The sequence below is a fragment of the Rhinolophus hipposideros genome, assembly GCF_964194185.1.
Source record: "Rhinolophus hipposideros genome assembly, chromosome: 4".
In the NCBI taxonomy this organism is placed as follows: domain Eukaryota; kingdom Metazoa; phylum Chordata; class Mammalia; order Chiroptera; family Rhinolophidae; genus Rhinolophus; species Rhinolophus hipposideros.
Window position 1 is genome coordinate 41714850 of NC_138050.1, and position 21873 is coordinate 41736722.

General features: G+C 36.2%; 2 protein-coding genes across 12 annotated transcripts in view; both read left to right on the forward strand.

The window, feature by feature from the left end:
* NRG1 (neuregulin 1) overlaps nt 1-21873 on the forward strand; it is a gene marked incomplete at both ends in the record, with an annotated part of 1021509 nt that overhangs the window by 891213 nt on the left and 108423 nt on the right. For 4 of the 11 annotated variants that reach the window (XM_081045631.1, XM_081045632.1, XM_081045637.1 and 1 more), the window contains one exon: nt 18232-19029. The exons of 6 other annotated variants lie outside the window; for them this stretch is intronic. In XM_081045631.1, the coding sequence (XP_080901757.1) occupies nt 18372-19029 (658 nt within the window). Of the gene's footprint in view, nt 1-18198; nt 19030-21873 lie in introns of those variants that run through there. One more of the 11 variants, XM_081045627.1, reaches the window with a different exon arrangement.
* LOC308496392 (uncharacterized protein) lies at nt 17871-18059 on the forward strand (the record flags this gene model as incomplete). Its single annotated transcript, XM_081045640.1, has 1 exon — nt 17871-18059. One exon carries the CDS (start codon nt 17871-17873, stop codon nt 18057-18059), a length of 189 nt encoding a protein of 62 aa, XP_080901766.1.

Here is a 21873-nt window from a genome sequence, read left to right on the forward strand (position 1 = left end):
TAGTCAATTGCTGTTTCTGCTTTACATTTAAAGCTCAATGATTTTACCAACAGATCTGAATCTTGAAATTTATCCTGCTTAAAAAAAGTAAAAGACTAATGAAGATTAAAAGGTATCAAACATTAATTCATATTAAGTATGGTTTTGAAAGTAGTTTGGGGAATTTTTAAAGGATTTAGAAATTTAACTGGAAACTTTTAGAGGCGCATAATCACAGAATGGTAAATAGAACTGCTGTTTATCAGAAACCTACCCTTATGCAGAGATGGACTTACAAAGACATGTTACATATCTGACGAGGTACTTTTGATTAAGTTACCTAGCAATGTATATGGAAAGGTGGCAATTTTTTGAAAAATTTTATTTTCATGATGTAAGACCTTTTTTTCTTTTCTAAAGGTCATTCAATTGACCCAAAGGTGGGAGAAGTGGCAAACTTGAAAATGCATGTCTAGTAAAATAATTAATCCATTAAAATTATTAAATAGTAGAAAGCAAAATTTTTCTTTCCATGATTACTCTCTCAATTTTCTTAAAATTCACTTATTAAAAGCAGCGATGAATTGACAAGAAATTTCTATGTCATTTGATCAAGTTTTCAACTGCAAATATCTTTTATCGGAATTAAGATCTACTAAGAAAAGAAATCCATCCTGCAAGAGAAAATATATCCAGTGTTATTTCATAGTGTTCTATACAAACATTAGCCTCCATTTTAACCCATAGATCTAGCTATGTAATCAACCTATAACATTCCATGTCATTCACAAATAATGTAACTTTGAGAACAGATCGTAGTTATTTATAATTCTTAGTCTACAAGGCTCCAAGAAGGAAGTTGCTGCATTCCACATGCTCCCCAAAAACTGTAAAACTAACATGTCCCACCTCTGATGAAATGTACCAGGAAGAACCTGCATTGTCAGACAGGGTATTTTTATGATAAATGTGATACGAAGGGAATATGAAGAGGAATAGCCTTGCTTATATCTGAGAGAAAATTATTTAAGTGGCCATGGTAGATTCTTTACACATTTTGCACATTTCCTTTTAGTTGATCTACGTGGATTTTTTTCTCTGCTATCCTCATAGCAGCTTCTTAATTTCACATCCCTAATGTTCCAAAGCAGAAATGCATCATTGTTCAGATTTTCCTCAAGTTATCTGTGAAAAAATAAACCGAACACAGAGTCTTTGGGTATGTTTTAGGATGAATAGATTATGGGGGCAGGAAAATTACCTTGTATGTGCAAATGAGACTGTGTGTGAAAGCAAGATAAGCTTTAGGAAGGAAATAGGTGACTCTAGGGCACATAAGGCGATTATTGGAACCCTTAAAGACCTTTAAAGTGCAGGTAAAGGGGACTGAGATTTAAAATTGTCCAGCCTAGTGAAAATATAAAAATGAAACAACATCCACTACATGTATACAAACAGAAACGAGTATAAAACTTTCTGCTTGTTTTTCTAAAAAGCTTCTAGAATATTGGCTGTGACCTTTTGAGTAAAACATACTTTGAGGAATGAGTCTATTAGAAGCTTCTGGTTGAGAGAGTATTCATGAAGAATAGGGTCAGCTATAACCTCATTAATTTTCAAAATGTCACAACATCACAGCTCCTTCACTCCCTTCTAAAGAGAATGGAAGACCTGAGTGTGTGTGTGTGTGTGTGTGTGTGTGTGTGTGTGTGTGTGTGTTAAACGATACTCTGAAATTATTTTTAAAAAAGAACACGTTTTTGTCCTGTCAAGGAATAAAAACAAATTCTTAACTATTTCATTGTTATATTGAGATGTTAGATTATCTTCCACCCCAGCAGTACTCCCTTGGTGCTCCAAGGGAGTTCTTTTTCAGACAACAATTTTACACTTATTTTGGATACAGGTGTGCATATCAGTTCCCAAACCAGAATGTAAGGTTTTAAAGGAAAGAATTTTGGTTTACTTGTGTCTCCATTCCCATAACATGCCACTTTCCTGGATCCTAGGAAGTATTTATTAAATGGATGTAACCATTAACAGTGAGGTAATTTTCAATTAGATTATTACCATTTTTAAAAGTTGTATACATATTTAATTATAGGCAGACCACCTAAATCTTAAACCATAAAGACATATATTTAAATATTAAAACCAAACTTAAAAAAAAAAACACCTTGACTTAGTATGTATTAGAGAATTTTAAACATTTTGAGAAGTATTTCACACTCTGTATGCTTCTAATTTAAATTTTTCTGGCTTTTATATATGGAATATTTCTTCATTTTATGATAAATACTTGTTTAGAAGGTGCTTTGTCAATATCTGTTGCACTTTAGATGGGCTTATTACACATTATCTGAAAATCTGCATATTAACTGGTTGGCCGCTGTCCTTTCCCTGGTGCTGAAGAGTCAGGAGTAAGGGAATGCCACCATATCATTAATAAGGTTGCACTTCTTTTATTATCAATAATAATAATAATAATTAATAATAAAGTAAATAGTAAAATCTTTTAATGAGCAGCTAACATTTGTCACGTGCTTTCATCTGAGAATAGATATCATTAGTCTCATTATACAGATGAGAAAACTGCGGAGCTCAGAGAATTCAAAATTTGTCAAGATTATATAACAGGTGGCAGAAGCAATGTTTCACTCCAGCTTCTCTGACTCCATGTCCTGTGTTCTTTTTACTCAATGAAGGCAGAAGTAGAAGGTGAAAAAAAAAAAAAAAACCCTCAGAGGGCTCTTGTTGTGACCTCAGTAATACTACTCTCTTTAAAGGTCATGTGATAAGTATAGTTATGTTTAAAAATTGTGTTTTTCCCTAATGAGATTACCTGGACCAAATCTGTTCTATGACCCAAGGTTCCTGCACAAGGTACAGAAATATATACACACATTTACTATGATAAAAGGTGTTAAGAATAGAAAGCTTATATATCTACATAAATGAGTTAGTTTTGTTTGGTACTTGGATACTTTAGAAGGCATACCATGAACCTCTTCCCCTTCACCTCTACACACACATTTGGGATGGAGGGAGAATGGTGAGTTTGTTATAGTAGATAAAATGTGTACGCATTAAATATCTGGAGCTCGGGTTATTGAAAGAAAAGAATTAACATAATATATGATATGTAGCCTAAACTACTTCATCTTTGATTTTTATGGTAATTTTCAGATCAATTTTGAGATGCAGAATAAAAACCATTCCTTCTGATATTAACCATTCCAGATTGATATGCGGTTTTAACAATTCCTACAATGACTTTTCTTTCGTGTGTGTGTTTAGATTCACTTATTTTGAGAGTTTTTAAGAATTTTTTTTTCCAGTCAAGATGGCAGTCTCATCTCTTGCTGCTGTTAACTTTAAAGCCTTTTACACTGGAGTGTAAATTCCAAGTGACTGACAATGATCAAACAGAAAATGAAAGTTGAATGGCACTATCTCAAAATCTATTTAAAGCCATGACAGGTATCTGTCTGTAGCAATGTATCAGTTTTGAACACATGAAGAATAAGAAATTGTGGCTTTTTTATGGCCAGGTTTCTTCTTTGAAATCAAAGGGGTAAAATACCAATTTGCTCTAAAACAGATATGGATTTCTAAACAGGGTAGACAATGAAAATACACAATTAATTATACTTGAACTTGAAATCTGATAACTTTGTATCATACCTCTTCTATACCAGTTGTAATTTTCTCATTTGTATATAGATACTATAGTGGTATAAAAAAATAAAGAATATATAACTGTAATTAAAAAGCAAGCACTTAAGGTAAGACACAAAGCATTAATTGGGATTACACCTCTTCTTTCTGCATTGACTGAAAAAGCTTGGTGATCTGAATTATGTTTCAGCAGTGAGCTCAGGACTCTCTCCAACCCCCAAGGCTCTTTAACATTTGTTATTACTTAGCTATTTTATTTGGCAGGCATCCCTTCTATCTCATCTTCTAATGCACTGGCAAGGTTCCTATTGCCAATAGCTTAGTCTACTACTGCTAGGGTAAGCGGCATAGCTGAACTTTCTAGCCTCTGCATCCTTATAAATAATTCATCTGGTTTCCTGTAACTACATGAACCCTTAGACTTTGGTAGGCAAGTCTTTGTTAGGGTAAAAGAGTTGGGAGATGAACGGTTGGGAAAATAGTTGTAGGCAGTTATTATTACTGATTAGAACCTGACTCCGTCACATATGCATTAATCACTGAGTTAATGCTAATGGAATGCTTATGATATTTATAGTAGACATATAAACAAGATATATAAAAAGAATATCTTTGCTGACTTAAACTACATGCTTAATTCCACATGGAAAAGTGCTTGTAACATTAATATAGGATCTTTGGAAACTCTATTGCTCATAATTAGATTGAATTTACTCCTCATTTTAAAAATGTCTTTTAGTTTGCACAGAATCCATTGACTTTTTGGGGGTGTGTGTACTTGTCCTCAGAACAATAGTGAGATATTGGTTAAAGATAATAACTGATACCTCAGGTAGCTTGATGGCATAACACATTGTTGGCTTTGAAATGAACAAGGAAAAATGCTATGTTAGTTAATAGCAAAGTAAATAATGTATATAATACTTTTATACATACATGTTTATAAACTTTCGTAATTAAAAAAGTTTTATTTTTGAGCTTCAGTGATAGTAGTACTTAAACAAGAGAAATCAATTTTTAAAAGTGAAAATTGTTATAACAATTTTCAATATAACAATTGATTATAACAATTGATTATAACAATATCCTTTAAAATGGACTTTCAAATAATCTTAATAAAAAAAGAAAGTTCTATCCCAGTACATATCCCTTTCTCCACTGAACATGCCATCATTGGACATTCATAGAATGATAGTGTTTGGCATTAAAATTATGTTGTAAAGATAAAAATTTCAAGTTGATTTAGATGTTGAATGAGAAATAGGTTACTCTAGAGTCTTGTGTACTTTTATCAGAAGTAACTGAAAGAAGGAAAGATCATCTTTCTAATTAGATAAACTATGTTAATCCTGATATTTTTATGGTTGGTTAATTACCATTAGTTCACATATGAACAGCTCATATATTTATGAAGATGATAGCTTATAACTTTAATTATAAAACTTATTTGGTCATCTTTAGCTTTTGCCATGTCAATGATTTTGCAGAGCCTCAGTAGTTACCAGAACTAACGTTAGTCAAAAAGTTAATACTTATTTCTTTGAATCATGTTGAACTTTCTCATTGATTAAACTAGTTTCTATAAGCAAGGAGCTTGACATAAGATCTGTATTTGTGTGAATATTTTCTCTTTGATTTTGATTACAATAAACTTTCTATTTTAAAAGTTCAGAATTTCTATGAAATTAAAACATTTGCTCAGCAATTCGGGAAATGTAGCTAACTCTCCTTTAAAACTATGCGTTGGCATAACCAGTAAATTAGGTCTTAAACTGACCAAAAACCAAATTTATTTATTTATTTTGATCCACCCACCGAAAACAATCAACCCACTAACATTTTAAAAAAAACGAAACCACCATCTAATTACTATTCTAACCTAGTCTGTTTTGGTGGATGGTTTTAATTTACTTTTTATGATTTTTTTTTCTTTTTTTGTTTTTTTGGTGGAGGATGCGGGCAACGATTATTTTATTTTCTGATGGTTACTGAGGATGGAAATAGATGGAGTATGTTTTTCTGCCTCTAATTGTCCAATACTTCTAAAAGCTTCTTGCCTCGACATGGTCCCGTCTGGAATTGAATCTCTGTATTCTTCTTCTATCACTAATCAAAACAAAACACTATCAGAAGAAAACATTTTCATAACTAAATCCTGAGTGAAGGACAACCTCAGATACTTAGACATGCATATACAATAAACAGTGTTTCCTGACAGGTTCATTTAAAAATAAAAAGTCACTCCATAATATGTCCACCACACAACTAGAATTCATCATAAGACTGTGGACTCTCACTTCTGAAGTATTTGCATTTGTGCCAGATTGGCATTAGGAAAACTAAGTCCTCCATTAGAATGTATCACTATGGAAGGAGGAACTATTGCAGTTTCTCTCTTTTTCTCTGCCTTGTGTAGGGCCTGGTGCATATTCGGCACTACTGAGTGATTACTGAATGAATGAATGAATGAATGAATGAATGAATGAATGAATGAGTGACGTTATCAAAGGCAACAGGGAAAAGGTCCACCTAGAATGTGTCTGGAAAAACTGAGAAAATACATATGCTTTAAAAACTATATGGGAAATCTGTAGCAGAAGTGGCATTAACTAAAGGCCAAACCTTCCCTTTTCACTTTACTATGAATAATTTTTAACTTGCTGTAATTGAAAAATGTGTTAAAATATTAGTTTAATTTCTTTTTAAAAATTGAAAGAGAAAAGTTAAATTTTCCTGCTAAGCTCTGGGTTTATAACATGTCTTTTTCCCTCATTTTGTTCATATTGGAAGAAATATGAGTATGTAGCAATAAGACATCATACTATTTAGTAAATTAAAGTTTTTTGATTCATGTACTTATTGTCAATATCATTTAAATGAGTTGGTTTTATCATGCCAGAGTTAAGCTACACAACATAATAAACTGGACCACTTAATGTTGAGGATTAAATTCCGGTGTTGGAAAAAGGCGTACTGTTCTGAGAAGTAAATCTGTGCAAATTGGAAATTGTGATATGTATGAACACATATGTTATCGTTATCATAACTGTTCTTGTTCTTTTCTCTTCCTCCTTTCTCCCCTAACTTCAGTCTTATTTGGGTCCAAGTATTGTAGAGCTACACAGAAAAATTCCTTACCACTGTCAAAATTTGCATCATGTCTTCTCTCTTCTGCAGATAACTTTACTTGCTGCTTCAGAATAAAAAAGAAAGACTATTGGTTGGCCCTTCTTTTACCTTTCTGCTACCAAATCTATAAGCCCCAGCACAATGCCTGGGACTTAGGTATTAAGTAGCCACTCAGTAATCATTTTTTTGGATGGTGAATGGCTAGCTAGATAAATTAACACATATTTTGGATCTTTAGAAATGGTGGTTATTTTTATTACATATAATACAGTGACCTTAAATATGAAATTTACTACTTTTGAGGAGCAGGTCATCCTTAGGTTTTCTATTTTTTACTTGCCAGACTGTGAGAAGAAGTAAGTTCAAATGCTGAGCAGCAAATTTCCTACTCAGTTGCTGTATAGTGACTGAATTTCAGTAATATTGTTTCATTTTGAGTTGGGCAACTCAAGCATTTAGTCTTGATTTTTTGACAGCATACATATACTGAAATAATTATTTCGTACCCATGCAACACATTTTTTTCACAGTCATAGGTTATTTTAAAATTACCTGTCACCAGAAGTACAGCTAGCTCTGAGCCTGAGATGCCTAAAAATATGTTTCCTTCCCATTGCACTTTTATTTCTTTAAATTTCAGAGTCTCTCTGCTATTCTTTTGCATTACCAAATGCTCAGGTGCCTTGGAAACTGCTTAGTAATACTTATCTCAATAGATTCTTTGGCTTTAAGGGTGTGAATCGTTAACAATAATTTAACGTTTGATATACTTATTCAAAAGTTTTTTCCTTGAAGTCTTTTTATGAGTGAAAGGATAGAAGGACGGGTATCCTTCTGGATGACTTTGATATCAGTCAGTAGTAGACTACAGTAGTAAACATTTGGAAGGTCACAATAGAAGAAAAGATTGGGCTGAATTCAGATATTTAACCTGGGGTTAAGAAGACAACTTGAGAATGGGTTATTTGCCTGACCTGTAGTGACAGAGTCATGGCAAAGCCTCAAGGAGGAATTTTTGAGAAACACTTCAAAAGATTTGTGTTTCATTTGAGAAGCCTGTCTAAAAGCCTCTTGAACCATTTCAGTTAAGCTTGTCCTTCTTATGGGAGATACGTAGGGGCAGAAAAGAGCATATGGTTGAAACTCTCTGCACCGCAATGATATGTAAAAGAAGTACTTTTCCTGCTAGGTTAAATTACTCTGCATGCCTCTTGCTGTCAGTGACATGATTTAGTTAAATACAGATGCTTTTAGAAGGGCTTTGTACCGCATCATAAATATTTAATAGTTTTATAAGAGATCTGTATGCATAGCTGAGTGGGAAATACAGCAGTGGAGAAGCTCAACCTCTCTATCAGAGCCTTTGGCCTTATAGTGTCCACTGACCAGTTGACCAATGAAAAAGATATTTTTAGGACGGGAATGTTGTTAACAATAAAAGGATTCTAATTTGTGTTTTTCCCAACAGAGTGAAGGTTACTGTCTAACCGTTCTGATTTTGTCAGTAGAGTGAACTTTACAATTTTCCTATTCACATTATTCATAGATGCTTCAGTTCCCTGGTGATTAAAGTATAGCATAAGAAAATCCTTTCTCAATAAATAAATGGTGTGGGGGAAGGGGTCAGGAAAAGCTCTTAGATTTTCTGCAGCAACTAATGGTTTGTCATATGAAGCACTTCGTTGTCATTAGCTAATGGTTCAAATTACATGAATCTTATATTCTTGATAAAATTTTGATATTAATCTTAAAAGTCAATTTCTTAAAGTAAGAGTGGTAGGAGAAGGTTGGGGGAGGGGCATCCAGTTGAGGAAGGGAGGTGACAAAGTACAGGTTATTGAATGTGGAATTGGTAAATTATGTTGTTTGGCATTGGCTGAGGAGTTATTATAATAAAACTATTATAGTAGATTAAGATAGGTTCTCTGCTATATATGGTGGCCAGAAACAGCCATGAAAAAAATCTTTTAAAAATATTTACCAGCATTTTATTGTGGAATTTTCAAACATACAGAAAAATTGAATGAATTATATAATAAACAACTTAAGCCCACTATCTAAATTTTATACTTGGCATTTTGCTATATTTGTTTTATCAAATATCTATTCATTTACCCATCAACTTTTTATTTTTGATGCAATTTCAAGTACATTGCATACATGAATGCATTTTATCCCTAAATATCCCCGTATGCATGATATATGTTTTTATATTCTTAGAAGATTATATAAGTGATTGGTTAGGCCGACAAATAGAATATAGGTTGTTCTGGGGTGAGTCATCATATTTGGACCTGGAATTTTCTAGTCATCATATTTCAGAGTATAACTCAGTCATCAGCAGCCTTCTTTTTCCTGTTCCTGACAATCACTCCTTCTCCTGTGCCAGTCTTCTAATTCTCCAAATTAAAAGGAGACCTCACCCTGACTCACCAATTCTCAGATATTGGCAATTCTTGATGTTGTATGCGTTTGAACTATTGCAATAATGTTAGGCTAATCCCTATTTTGAAGTGACAATCTTCTTTCCTGAAGATAAGCTCCCTTCCATACACTACTCTCTTTATTCTATACCTTCCTATGTAAGCGTAAAGCTCATTGTAATGTTTCAATTGTTTAACAAATTTCTGATCTCTAGCCTATTCTCAGTGAAAGTTACTGGATTCAACTGCCCACATTCTGTGTGTTCTCTCAGTGTGATGAAATGCTGTTGAATAACTGAGTTCAAATATGAATATTGGTCCCTGAATAACTTCCAGAAAGAGGGCCTGAAAGTTCAGTAGAGTTATGACCAAACGTGGTCATGGAGCATTAAATAAACTTTCAAGTAGACACAGTCACAGTGAAAGATCAAAGTAAGATATTTCTATAGGGAGCACCTGTGGCAGCAGCGACACAAAATCTACACCCTCCCCTCTACTGTTCCTTTCTAGCTACATTGGCAGAACATAACTAAAGAGTTTCCTTTGTAGAAATGAGTTGGAAGGGGAGGAGCAATAGACCTGAATTCTAGTCTTGACTCTGAAATTAATTTTGATGTGACTCCTGGCAGCTTATTTTTACCTTTTCGGACCTTTACTCTTTTTATATAAAATAAAACTCATGGGTAAGCTCTGTTCTAGCTCCAATACTTATTCAGTCAATGAAAAATTTAAATCTAATTATTTTTGAGATTACAAACAATTTCTGAAAGATAAACAAGTCATTCTTAAACAGATCTGATTAGAAGTTTTGAATTGGAGGTCAAATCATAAGATATTTTTATCTTATGACTTTCAAATTCATATATTTAAAATAACAACATGTGTAACCGCAGAAAAAGTTTCCACCCCTTGGACTGAGAAGCAGCAGCAAAATATGAGGCTAGCATTTGATTTTAAATGGAATACTTGTACTTCTACAAGCATCATAAGGCTATGACCTTACAATACTCGCTACTTAGGTCGCTCACTCGGAATGCCAAATCAGTACTGGAAACTGCATGTATATTTATGCCTCCATTTTTTTTCCTTTGGTGGAACTTTATATTTTCATTTTGATCAGGAGCAAGGAGAGAGAACTGTGTAGACTCTAAGGAAAATGTATATTGTAAGATGTTTCCTCTGGCTTAAATCTTCTCAGATTTATACATTTGTACTATAATTAAAAGTAGAACACTTCAGATAATTCCTTTCCCCAAGCTTCCTTTATTCTGGGTAAATTGTGAGGGTTCATTTTATGACTGACATTGTATGATGTTTCAGAGTCTCTTGAGTAGGTGGTATTCTTTTATAAGTAATTCATAAGTACCTTCACATGTGGACCTTCTTATGCTCAACAGTTTTTATCTGAACAGAAGATTTAAAAATCAAACTAACAAATTTCTAGTGCATTTGTAAAAGTGATATGCTGTACTCCACACTATTTCTGGATAGATTTGGAGACCAGTTTATAGAGTCAGCTGACAAGCAACTGAATTGTAAACAAATAGCTAGTGTCTAAGTATAAATCAAATTCAATTACTTCCTTTTTGAAACTTTATGGAATTTGTATTAAGCTAGCATCGCTTATTAGAAGCATTTTTTCCTCATGTTTTATTTCTCTTACTGCACCAAAGTACAGCCCTTATTATTTTCTTTAAATGAGACCATACTTTTATGCATATGTACATATATAATTATCCCTTATTACATTTGCCATACAGCTCTAGGATAAAACAGACAAACAGAAATTTTCTCTTAGGTGTGTCACCCTGTGCTATGACATTATAGTAGTGAATATTAAGGAAACAAAGCAAAGATACTTGTTCAAGGAAACAAATATCTTTGTTCAAGGAATCCAATATATATTGCTCTGATAAACATTATGAATGACCATCCATTTATATAACATCATAGTAGTCACTATAAAGGTAATTTTCCTTTTGTTTTTTCTTCTTCTTTCTATTATACATACATAAGCAGAGTAATTTATGTTATTTGCATTTATTCACACAAATAAAACTCTATCTGGAGTACCCATGTCTTGAAGATGTTTTCCCATAGTTTACTCATCCCCGTTTAGTAGAGTGTCCATACTGATACACTCATTCAACAATACTTACTGAATGCCTTGTGTGTGCCAGGCACATTTGAGGTAGTAGAGCTACAGCAATGCTAACAGACGCACATGCTTGCCCTTTCTGGAACTTACATTCTGGTGGTGAGTTTATCACACGTTTCACAAGAAAGCACACTGTGTAGAAAATACAGATAATTCAGAATAACTGCCCCTTTTCTCCCGTCTTTTGTTCATATTTCTAGTATATTCTAAATAGGGTAATGGATGAAATTGAACAATAAGTAATAATATTTTAGGTACATAAAAATGGGATAGTTACAAACCTTTCTCATTTTATAATAAAACTTCTTTTGAATTGAAACTCTCAATGACATGTCAATTTATTATATCTTTATTTGTGCTTTCGAGTTCCTTGAGATGTAGTATGGCATCTTCAGAATTCATAGTTAATAAATAATTGTCAGAGATTTAATGCCACGTGACCTACTAAAATTTTGTAGAAGAAAGGGAAACCTACACATTAAAAAATCTCATTATTTTAGTGCAGTCCACAGTCATAGAGGACAGGTTTCAAAGTTAAATGTTAAAGAAGCTGAAATCAAAACCATGATGAGTCTCCAGTATAATTGTTTGTTTCCAACTGAGTTGGAATTCACACAACATAAAATTAACCATTTTATATGTGAACAGATTATTTGCATTTATCATAATGTTGAACAACCACCATTTCCATTTGGTTCCAAAATATGTCCAGTAACTTGTAAAATTAAAAATAAAATAAACTGTGGCTGTATATAATTAATGGTTTTACTTATGGGGAGTGAGAAATTAATAGGTCCTCTCAAAGTAAAGTAAACACATTATAACTATCACGTTTAATAAAAAATATCTTTCTATGTAAAATTATCATATCCTCATCTTTGAGATCATTTACTGTATCTTGAGCTACAAAGGCTCTAAACTCATGAAGAACAAAATTTGCCAGAGTAAATTGATCATCTTGGTACAAAATGAGCACACCCACAGTCAATATTAAACATTTGATATAGCATCTCATAAAATAATTCCCCCAATTAAGTCACATTGTCTTCTCTGAGGAAATTTTCACTGGGTAAGAATTAAGTATAATCAGAGTCTTCCTAACTCACTCTAAAAGTAGAGAAAACATACCTTTCCAGTAAGGTGAAATGAGTTTCATCTTACCATTTAGCATTATGAATAATGTAGAAGAACATTGAACACTACATGGATTTGGCTTGCCCTAAGAGATCTCTTTTGTTTAGTTGATAAGAAAAAAATTACAGGAAAAACCGTTCAATTTTAGTTTATTCCCAATTTTCATTCACTGACAGGATCTGAGGTGGTTAAGAGTTAAGCATAGTTGGGGTAAGGTAACAGAGATAAATTCACGAGAGGCATATTTGTGAACAATCACAAAAATATGATAAGGATGTATCTGAACTGGACATTAAATAATCAAAAAAAATGGAAGGGAGTGTAGAGGGTATTTTGAATAGATAGATGATGTGAAAAAAGTCTGCCAACTTATTAGAAGTACCATAATCTGTGTAATTCAATCTCAGTTAAAAACAAAACCACACAAAATATGTACTGAATAGTTAGCAAAACTCTAGGTTTGGGATACCTGTTTACTGATAGATCAGACTTTCAAAGAATTGGATTCTTCAGTCCTATCTACATATCATAATTAAATAATAACACTAAACTTTGAAAATATGCCCCAATAATGGTAAAGAAATGCTGGGTCTGTGCCTTGGAAGGAAGAGGCTCCATGGCAGAGCTGAGACTGCAGCTGAAGGTTGATTTTCAGGTGATGTGGGAAGAGGCTCACAGATCCATTTGGGTACTTGGTTCTCTCTCTCATAGGAAGCAAGGTTTTAGGCTAACCTTTAAGCCCTGAAGCTTTATTGGGAAAATTTTGATTTCCTAATTCATTAGCAAATCAATAAATCATGATAAGTTATACATACTCATGACGAAAGATTGTAATCCAAAAGTGAAATGACTGCCATCATCGTGAAATTAACATGAAATAAATTCTACTTTTTCAGCCGTAAAATTTAGGTGCAAGGATAAACTTTTTCAGAGACAAACATTTTCAGAGTGAACTAGCCAAAATACAGAAAAAGTAATGTAAAAGAGGAAATAAGTTTGGGGAATATGGTCAAAAGCAAAATGGTCAAAAGCAAATTTACCATGTTTTTTTTTTTTTTATCTGTCAGAACTATGCTAAGTACTTCTGATAGTAAAATAAACAAAATTAATGCAGAACCAAATAGCCTAACTTGAATTGAGGTAGCAGAGGAATTTGAGTATTTTTTATTTGGTGACATAATGGGATTTCTTTCTTCACTGAAGCTGGCTTAGATGGAAGCTGGCATATTATGAAAGTGGATCAGAACTAAGAGCATATTTTTACTTTGTTCTGACAGATCCCTTTCTACATTACTGTCTCTTCTTGACCCGGGTTGACTTACTGACATTTACTTCCTTACCTTCTGTGGTGGAATAATTGTGGCTGCAAATTCTTTGTCACTCTCCCCATCAAGGTTTACTTGCTCCATACTTGAATCTCGGGTGTGGCTTCCAGATCTAGTCTTTGGGAGGAATGGCAACTTGCACTTCCTCCCGCAGGGATGCTCCCTCTCAGAGCTCAGCTGCCTCCCTGTGATATGCCCAAGCCACATAGGGAGGCCACATGTTCTTGCACCATCCGACAGCCCCAGCTGAGCTCCTAGCTCACATCTGGCATCAGCTGCCAGTCACGTACGTGAGCCATCTTGAATGTCGCAGCCCAATTGCACCTCCAGCTGTTTAGCCTCTGCTGACATCAAAAGGAACAGAAGAACCACTTAGCTGAACCCAGTAAACCTGCAGACTAGTGAGATATAATACAGTGGTGGCTTTTTTTAGCTATTTCAGGACACTTTGTTTTGCAGCAGTACACAACTGAAATAATTTTCCGAAGAAAAACATGGAACAGAGACTGCTGAATAGTTCATTCAATTTAAACTATAAATAGATCATATATAAATAGTCTATGCTTAATCCTTATAACTTCTGAAAATCACGAGACAAAATGTATAAGGTTCGTATTTTGGAAGTTAGGTACCATTAAGTTTGTTTACCAACTACATTAAAGTAATGACTATTTCAGGTTCACTTATTCTCCCATTGAAGTGATAGGTAAGCAATACATAATAAGATGTATTCCTTGATTTAAAAAGAGAAGCAGTATTTTTCAGCAGAAATAGCATGAGTCAGACCTTTGCTCAGATCTTGGCCCTGTAGCTTCAAAACGGTGTGTCCATGACTAAATTACCTAAGCTGCCTGAGTCTGTTTCTTTGTTTTCAAGACGTACAGGATTTGTGAAGATCAGAATTAATGTATGTTAAGAACCTAGCAGAGTTCTTGGCACAAAGGTGAAGCTTAATACATGTAGCTGTTGTTGTTATGAAAGAGGTGGCAATGTGGGTTTAAAAAGGTAGTAAAAATGCTTTATTCGGTTTTTAAGGGGATATGGAAATATGGGTGTTCCTGGGCTTTAATGGGGTGGAGTCTAAAGGGTTACAGTGATATATCCTTGCAGTTCTTCCTACAAGTAGCTATGTTTTCTCTGAAGGAAATTCCAATCCCTGATCCCATGTACACTACCCTTCTTCATTTCATTATTCCTATTGAGGATTTAATAAAAGGTTAAAGGCAACTTCTGGCTTCTCTAGTAAAACCAATAGAAAATTCCTTTTATTCTTTACCTCCTGTCCTACTCCTGTTCCTCAATTACATTCACCTTGCAGTTTGGTGGGAAACAACTTTATAAGATGCTGGCTCTCTGCAAGCTGATCTGAGCTCCAAGGTGCCACAAAGTTCTGCCTCATCTCCAGAGAGGACACATGGCACATGCACAGGCCATGTGTACAGTCTGATTTGTATGGTCCAGGGGAAAGAACAGCCATGGTAGCCCACACGTCTGTCTCTGTTCTGTCCTAGCCTTTGTATAATATGCTGTTTTCCTTTATAAGTGTTGGGCGTCTTTAATATAACTAGAGCAGTGCCCAGTAATTTCTTTTTCTGCTGACTATGTTTGCTCTTAATGATTAAGGTAAGGTGAGTAGTTGTTATTGGTATCAGTTAAGGACTACTTTTCTTAAGTATGGGTTACTGTTCTTGGTTATCTCTCTTCCCTGCCTACTTGGGTTACCTGAACCCCATTTTGGTCTTTGAAATTTAGATGACCTTGACTGTGGATGAAATGGAAATGTATTATACTTGAGTATAATTTTGGTTTGGGGCAGACTTGAGAAGCTAAATGCCACATATTTAAAGTGGGTGATCTCTAAAGGAACTATAAATTACCCTAATTTAGCATAAACTTTTACTTGCTTATTGTTTTTGAATATTTACATGTATATTGATAATTAAAATCTTAATGCCTTCAAGTTTGAATTCTTTAAGTGCTTCAATATAGATTTTCTATGATATAGAATTTCATGTCCACTGCTAGAATCTTTAGGAAAACTCTCACTGCTTTAAAATCAAATAGTGAAAGCTAGAAAAAAAGGTATAGGAATTATTTTTAAAAACTGGCTTGGAGTATGTAAGTGCAGGTTATGTAGAGGTGAACTTAAGGATAACTCATTTTGTACCTAAGCTTGTCAGAGTCATAATTACCATTATAAAAATTGGTTCAGGCTTTTGTTGTTTTTAGCTAAAGTACTGCAAACACATTTTAAGATATTAATACTCTTTAAATTATAACTATGGACTAATTTCATCTTGAAAGAAATTATAATATCCTTATCTCATGCCCACTTAAAGCTTAAAAAGAATTCAAAGCAGTGGAGATTGCGCTATACAAAATGTAAGATGCTAAAAGCTGATTTTCTCAGGACGTGAGCCCTAAATTTTATTGCTTCTGGGACTCATGTGATGGTTATATAATGGAGATTTAGAGGGAGTTTTTAAGACTCCTATTGACATAGGTGAGCAAAATGGTTCCTTGGAAACCATTCAGGTGCCCAGTCATAGTAGACCGTGGATTAAAGGCTCAGATGCATAAAGTGTGCACTGACACACAACAAACGGGAAGTTTAGGGGAGCCTGCCTCTATTAAGGACAGTACATTTCTTTTGGTCTTTTGACAATTGCTGTTTTAAAAGGAGGAAAAAAAATCAGCATTGAAACTATCTGTAAGGTAAAGCTCTTGAAACCTAACCCAAAAGGCATGCTCTTACAGAAAACCTCTTCTTAATACTTGCAGTGTGGTTATAGCTGAAGACATGTGGTATATATTACAGCGCCCAGGGAATTCAAACCTCCGCAGTGTGGAGTCACAAGGAAAGCTAATTTCAAAATGAAGTGGTAGCCTTTACTCCCTTCCTATGTAGCTCTGTTACTTACCAGTGTTTCTTATTAGCTTGCCATCAGTCTAGGACTGCAGTGAGTGGGACAGGGAAGTGGAAATTCAAAGGGAACCACAGTAAGGATCTAGAAAGCTCTCTCTCCCCTTTCTAGCCCCCCCCCCCCAGCATACACTGCGGGCTTCACACTGGACATTACAAAGTCTTTTAGGATCATTGCGAGAAGGGTGGAAGGCAGAGCTGTCCATGGTTGGAAAAAATGTTCTGTTGGTTGAAAAGCAGGTAATAATAGTCCTTTTAGTGAACAAAACTTATTAGAGGGCTGGGGAAGGAATGCTATCTCTCGGCAGCAGGCAGGGAGAAATTGCTGTTGAAAAGCTTACCTCTCTAGGGAGGAATCAGATATCAGACTTTGCCAAGCCTCAGGTCCAACCCATAAAGTCCCACCTACAGCCCCCGCCCCATCCCAGCTTTGTTAGATTGCCAGCATCAATCGCTGACTTTTACTGACCCAACAGTGAGTGAAGGAAAGAGAGCCAGCCAGACTGAAAGCAAGCAAGGTGGGGGTGGAGGACTGGGGCAGCTTTTGCAGAGAGAAAAAGAGAAAAGGAAGAAAAGGGCTGAGGGCCATGGGGACTAAGCTTAACTGGTGCCTGCCTGCTTCTCTTTGATTTGATGGCCTTTATCCCTTCTAATTGGATAAAATAGGAAGTCACTGGCAGTCCTGTGTTGCTGGGTATACTGATTTTACTCAGACCAGCCAGCAGCTCCAGAGTGCGGATAGAGGGTGGGGGTTGGGAGAGGAGGGTGGAGAGAGAGAGAGAGAGAGAGAGAGAGAGAGAGAGAGAGAGAGAGAGAGAGAGGAGAGAGAGGAGAGAGAGAGAGAGAGAGTCTTTGAATGAGGAGGGGAAAGAAAGAGAAAGAGACTGAAGAAGGGGAGCACCGCAGAGGAAGAAAGTGAATGAGCGCTCAGGAAGGACAAAGAGGAGTGGTTGCGGGTGGGGGTGGAGGCAGGGCGGGGAGGGGAGTTACCGCCCCTCCTGGCCGCACTCTTCCCTTCAGATCCCTCTGTGATGAGACTGTTTGCAGTGATGCTCGGAGGGCAGGCACCTGCTGCTCTGTAATGATTCAGCCTCTTTCCACCGTCGCGTTAACACGACAGGATGCTGTTGCTACTGTCGCTGCTGCCTCTTCTGCCACCGCCGCTGCTGCCACCGCCGCCGCCAGCGCTGGTCCTGCTTTTGCTCTTACTTCTACTGCATGACAGTTGTTTTTTCCATCTAAGCAGATACCAGCTTCAGATGCTCGAGGTGAGAAACATGCCTTTCAGTTTGGGCTACTGGTTTACTTAATCGACCAACAGTCAGCTTGGTTTCTATTTTGGCTCTTGTCCTCTTGACCAGCCGGGATGGTTTGGAGAAGCGTTTAAAGGAACTGCAAAAGTGGCCCAGAAACAGCAGTAAAGAATTACGATATACTTTTATTTGGTAGTTGCTAGAGGCTTCTTTCCCTCCCTGCCTCCTGAACTCCTCTTGCTTTTGATAATGGCCTTGGACTTGGACGACTTATCGATTTCCCCCTCTAAGATGCTGTATCATTTGGTTGGGGGGGGCTCTGCATGGTAATGGACCGCGAGTTAGGCCAGGCCTTCTGGAGGTGAGCCGATGGAGATCTATTCCCCAGACATGTCTGAGGTATCTGCTGAGAGGTCCTCCAGCCCCTCCACTCAGCTGAGTACAGACCCATCTCTTGTGGGGCTTCCGGCAGCAGAAGACATGCCAGAGACCCAGACTGAAGATGGGAGAACCCCTGGACTGGCGGTTCCCTGCTGTGTCTGCCTGGAAGCTGAGCGCCTCAGAGGTTGTCTCAACTCAGAGAAAATCTGCATTGTCCCCATTCTGGCTTGCCTAGTCAGCCTCTGCCTCTGCATTGCCGGCCTCAAGTGGGTATTTGTGGACAAGATATTTGAGTATGACTCTCCTACTCACCTTGACCCTGGGGGGTTAGGCCAGGACCCTATTATTTCTCTGGATCCAACTGCTGCCTCAGCTGTGTGGGTATCATCTGAGGCATACACTTCACCTGTCTCTAGGGCTCAATCGGAAACAGAGGTTCAAGTTACAGTGCAAGTTGACAATGCTGTTGTGTCCTCTGAACCTTCCACAGTACCGACCCCGAAGAATCGTATTTTTGCTTTTTCTTTCCTGCCATCCACTGCACCATCCTTCCCTTCACCCACTCGGAACCCTGAGGTGAGAACACCCAAGTCAGCAACTCAGCCACAAACAACAGAAACTAATCTCCAAACTGCTCCTAAACTTTGTAAGTAGAGAGAGTGATGACGAATAAAGGACAAGGGTGGGCTTGAGGTCCTAAGAAGTGTGCTCTAGAACATGTAGCTCCTTTGTCCTCAGATTTTAATGGCATGGTTTTGTTTAAGCATATCATTTGACTGGGATGCTTGGGGGGGCATTGAAGAGATGAGTGAAAAGATCCTATAAACTGCTGGTATGGGTCAGTGCTCTAACAGCAGCCCCCTCCAGGCTGATTGTTAAATCTGAGATGGGGGACACAAAACTTCAGCGTCTTTGAGTCGTGCTTGAATATAAGTTAAATTCAATGTATTTCTGCCACTTCTTAAAATATCAAACCACCTCTATTTTTTATGTAAATGTAACTTCCATATAGCAGTGAGTATGATTTTGTGTCTTTCCTTTTCTCAGGTGGACTCCCTGTCATCTCTCTTCATCTTTCCATTACCCTCTGCCTCTCAGCAATCCCAACTTGCCTGTTATCTTTCTCCATCTCTTCTTTCTGTTCCCCTAACCACTTCTCCCCATATGTATACCTTAATTGGGTTTTCCTGATATTGCATCAAGTCTTTAGCCACTTACAGTGCTTACCTCTCACCAGCATCAGATGATTGCTGTCCTGCCCAGATTGTAGTTTCGGTTACTGAGCACTTCTTAGAGGCAGCTTTATTTTATTCAGGACACCATACAATTCTGCATGAAATGATTTTCCCAGATTAGTCTTGTCTTCCGTAATCAATGGTGTAAGTAACTTCCTTGGTCATTAAAAAGCATAAGATCCATTAGGAAGGTACATGGTTTTTTCAGACATGTGTTGTTTGCCCATCACATTGCAGCATCCCAGCTTACGAACCTCTAAGGGAAGAGAGCCCACAGTCTTAAAATCATCCGGAACAATATGCTACTATTTATACTGGGTAATTGCAATGCTCTATAATGGAAACTTGACAAGGATGAAATCATGACTAGTCAGATTGTTCTAAAAATCAGTATAGAAGGGAGGAGTTTTCTATAGCTTTTAAAAAACATGTTTTTAATTTACTTTTATTTCTCTGTCTTCTATCACTATTTACTATTGGTGAATATTTTCTTACTAGAAAAAAAGTAAAAAATCCAAGAATTTTGTTCTTAATAACATATGTAAAATCTCTTAGAGTTAAAGGAGAGTTGAGGGTAAGGATTTAGTGATGAAATACTCACCCCTTCTGTTTCCCTCTAGATGTTAATGAAGAATAAAGAATATCTCTTCCAGACATTATGTTCCGTAGGCGGCAGAGACATGTGTTATAGAAACACAGATAAACTTGATTTGTGCTTGTGACTCAAGATGGTTTCATATGCACTAGTTTCAGTGGCAAAGATTTTTTTAAAAAAAGGCTTGTTTTTCAGGTGTAATTAGGGAAGAAGCTCCTTTCTGCAGACACTGCTTTGTATCTTTATCAAATCCCTAAAGCATCATTAAAGGTCTGACAGATATCACTGCATTCGCTGCCTCTTCCCACCTGGCAAAGTGACCTGGAAATAATACCCAGATGAAATGACAGGCTATAAAAAGCAAGTACAGATCCTGCAAAGAGAAGCAAAATACACCGTGAAGACAAGGTTACTTCTTTGTCTTTAGCATTGTAAACTTAAGTCTTTAATGAAAATGTGGCTGAATAGGTTTAGTTGTCCAGAAAAAGAAAGAGGACCCTTTGAAAAACTCTTCAGCTAAATTCTATAATTTTATCATCTGAGGAAAGCAAGCAAACAAAGAAACATCCAGCACATTTTCCTGATCTAGGACCATGTCAAAAAGTATGTTGTGACTTCTTGAGAAGTTATTTTTTAAGTTATTTTAAATTCTTCTAGTAAGTGTTTCAATAGATTATACATTCCATATAGTTTCTTTTCTTTCTGTTTTTTTTTTTTTCCAATTTTTTTTTCCAAGCCAGGGCATTGATTTTCTGGCATTTGCATTGAGTGGAAAAGATTTACTGCTGCCTAAAAGCATCCAGTTTTGCTGCCTAAAAGTGACCAGTCCTGGCGAGATGCACAGTAGCAGCCTTCTGAAGTGTGCCGGAAATAAGCCTGGAAAAGCAGTCTGGGAAGTTGTCTTCTCCTGAAAAGTTAGGGGTAGACAGTTGGTTAACACCTATTGGTGTTGGTGCAACCTATCGGGTTTTCCGTGTGGGAAACTCTGTGTTAATTTTTGGGGCTAGTGTGTGAAAACAACCAAGTCACTAGTATCCTAAAAAGTGTGTTCGGTTTTTTGAGGATTGGTCCGTGAAGCTTTGTTTTCAGACACTTATGAGTGGTTGCTTTATTGTTTAAAAATCTTGTAACCATTAACTAAAGGGAAGCAAAAGGAAAAAAAAGGCTTGACATTAGATTTTGTCGTTTTGTGATCTCTTTCACTTTTTTTTCTGTTCAACGGAAAAAGTATTGCTTAGTCAGAGAAAGAGAGAAAAAAACAGAACTTTCCTTTCGTCATGTATGTTTTTCACATGAACTAAATGTCATGGTGTATATTTTTAAATGACGTTATCATATCTGCAAGATGCTCTTCATCGGTTTCAGGACTTTATTCTCCCTTTTCTATCTGTCTCAGCATATTCAGAATGTTGTGCACAGAACTGCAGCCCTCAAGGTCATAGTCTGTTGAGGGCTAATTGATTGTTCTCTATCCTGGAGCCTGAGAGAGTGGAAGAGAGACAATCCTAGTAATTGTGTCTGCTGTGTTATTCCCAAACCAATCTACCTACTAGTATTAGGGTTTTAGTCTATAAAAATACTAGAGTTACTCCCTTACTCACTGACTCTTTCAAAATTAAAACATTCTTTGTCTTTATTATAATAAAAATCAAAATATACC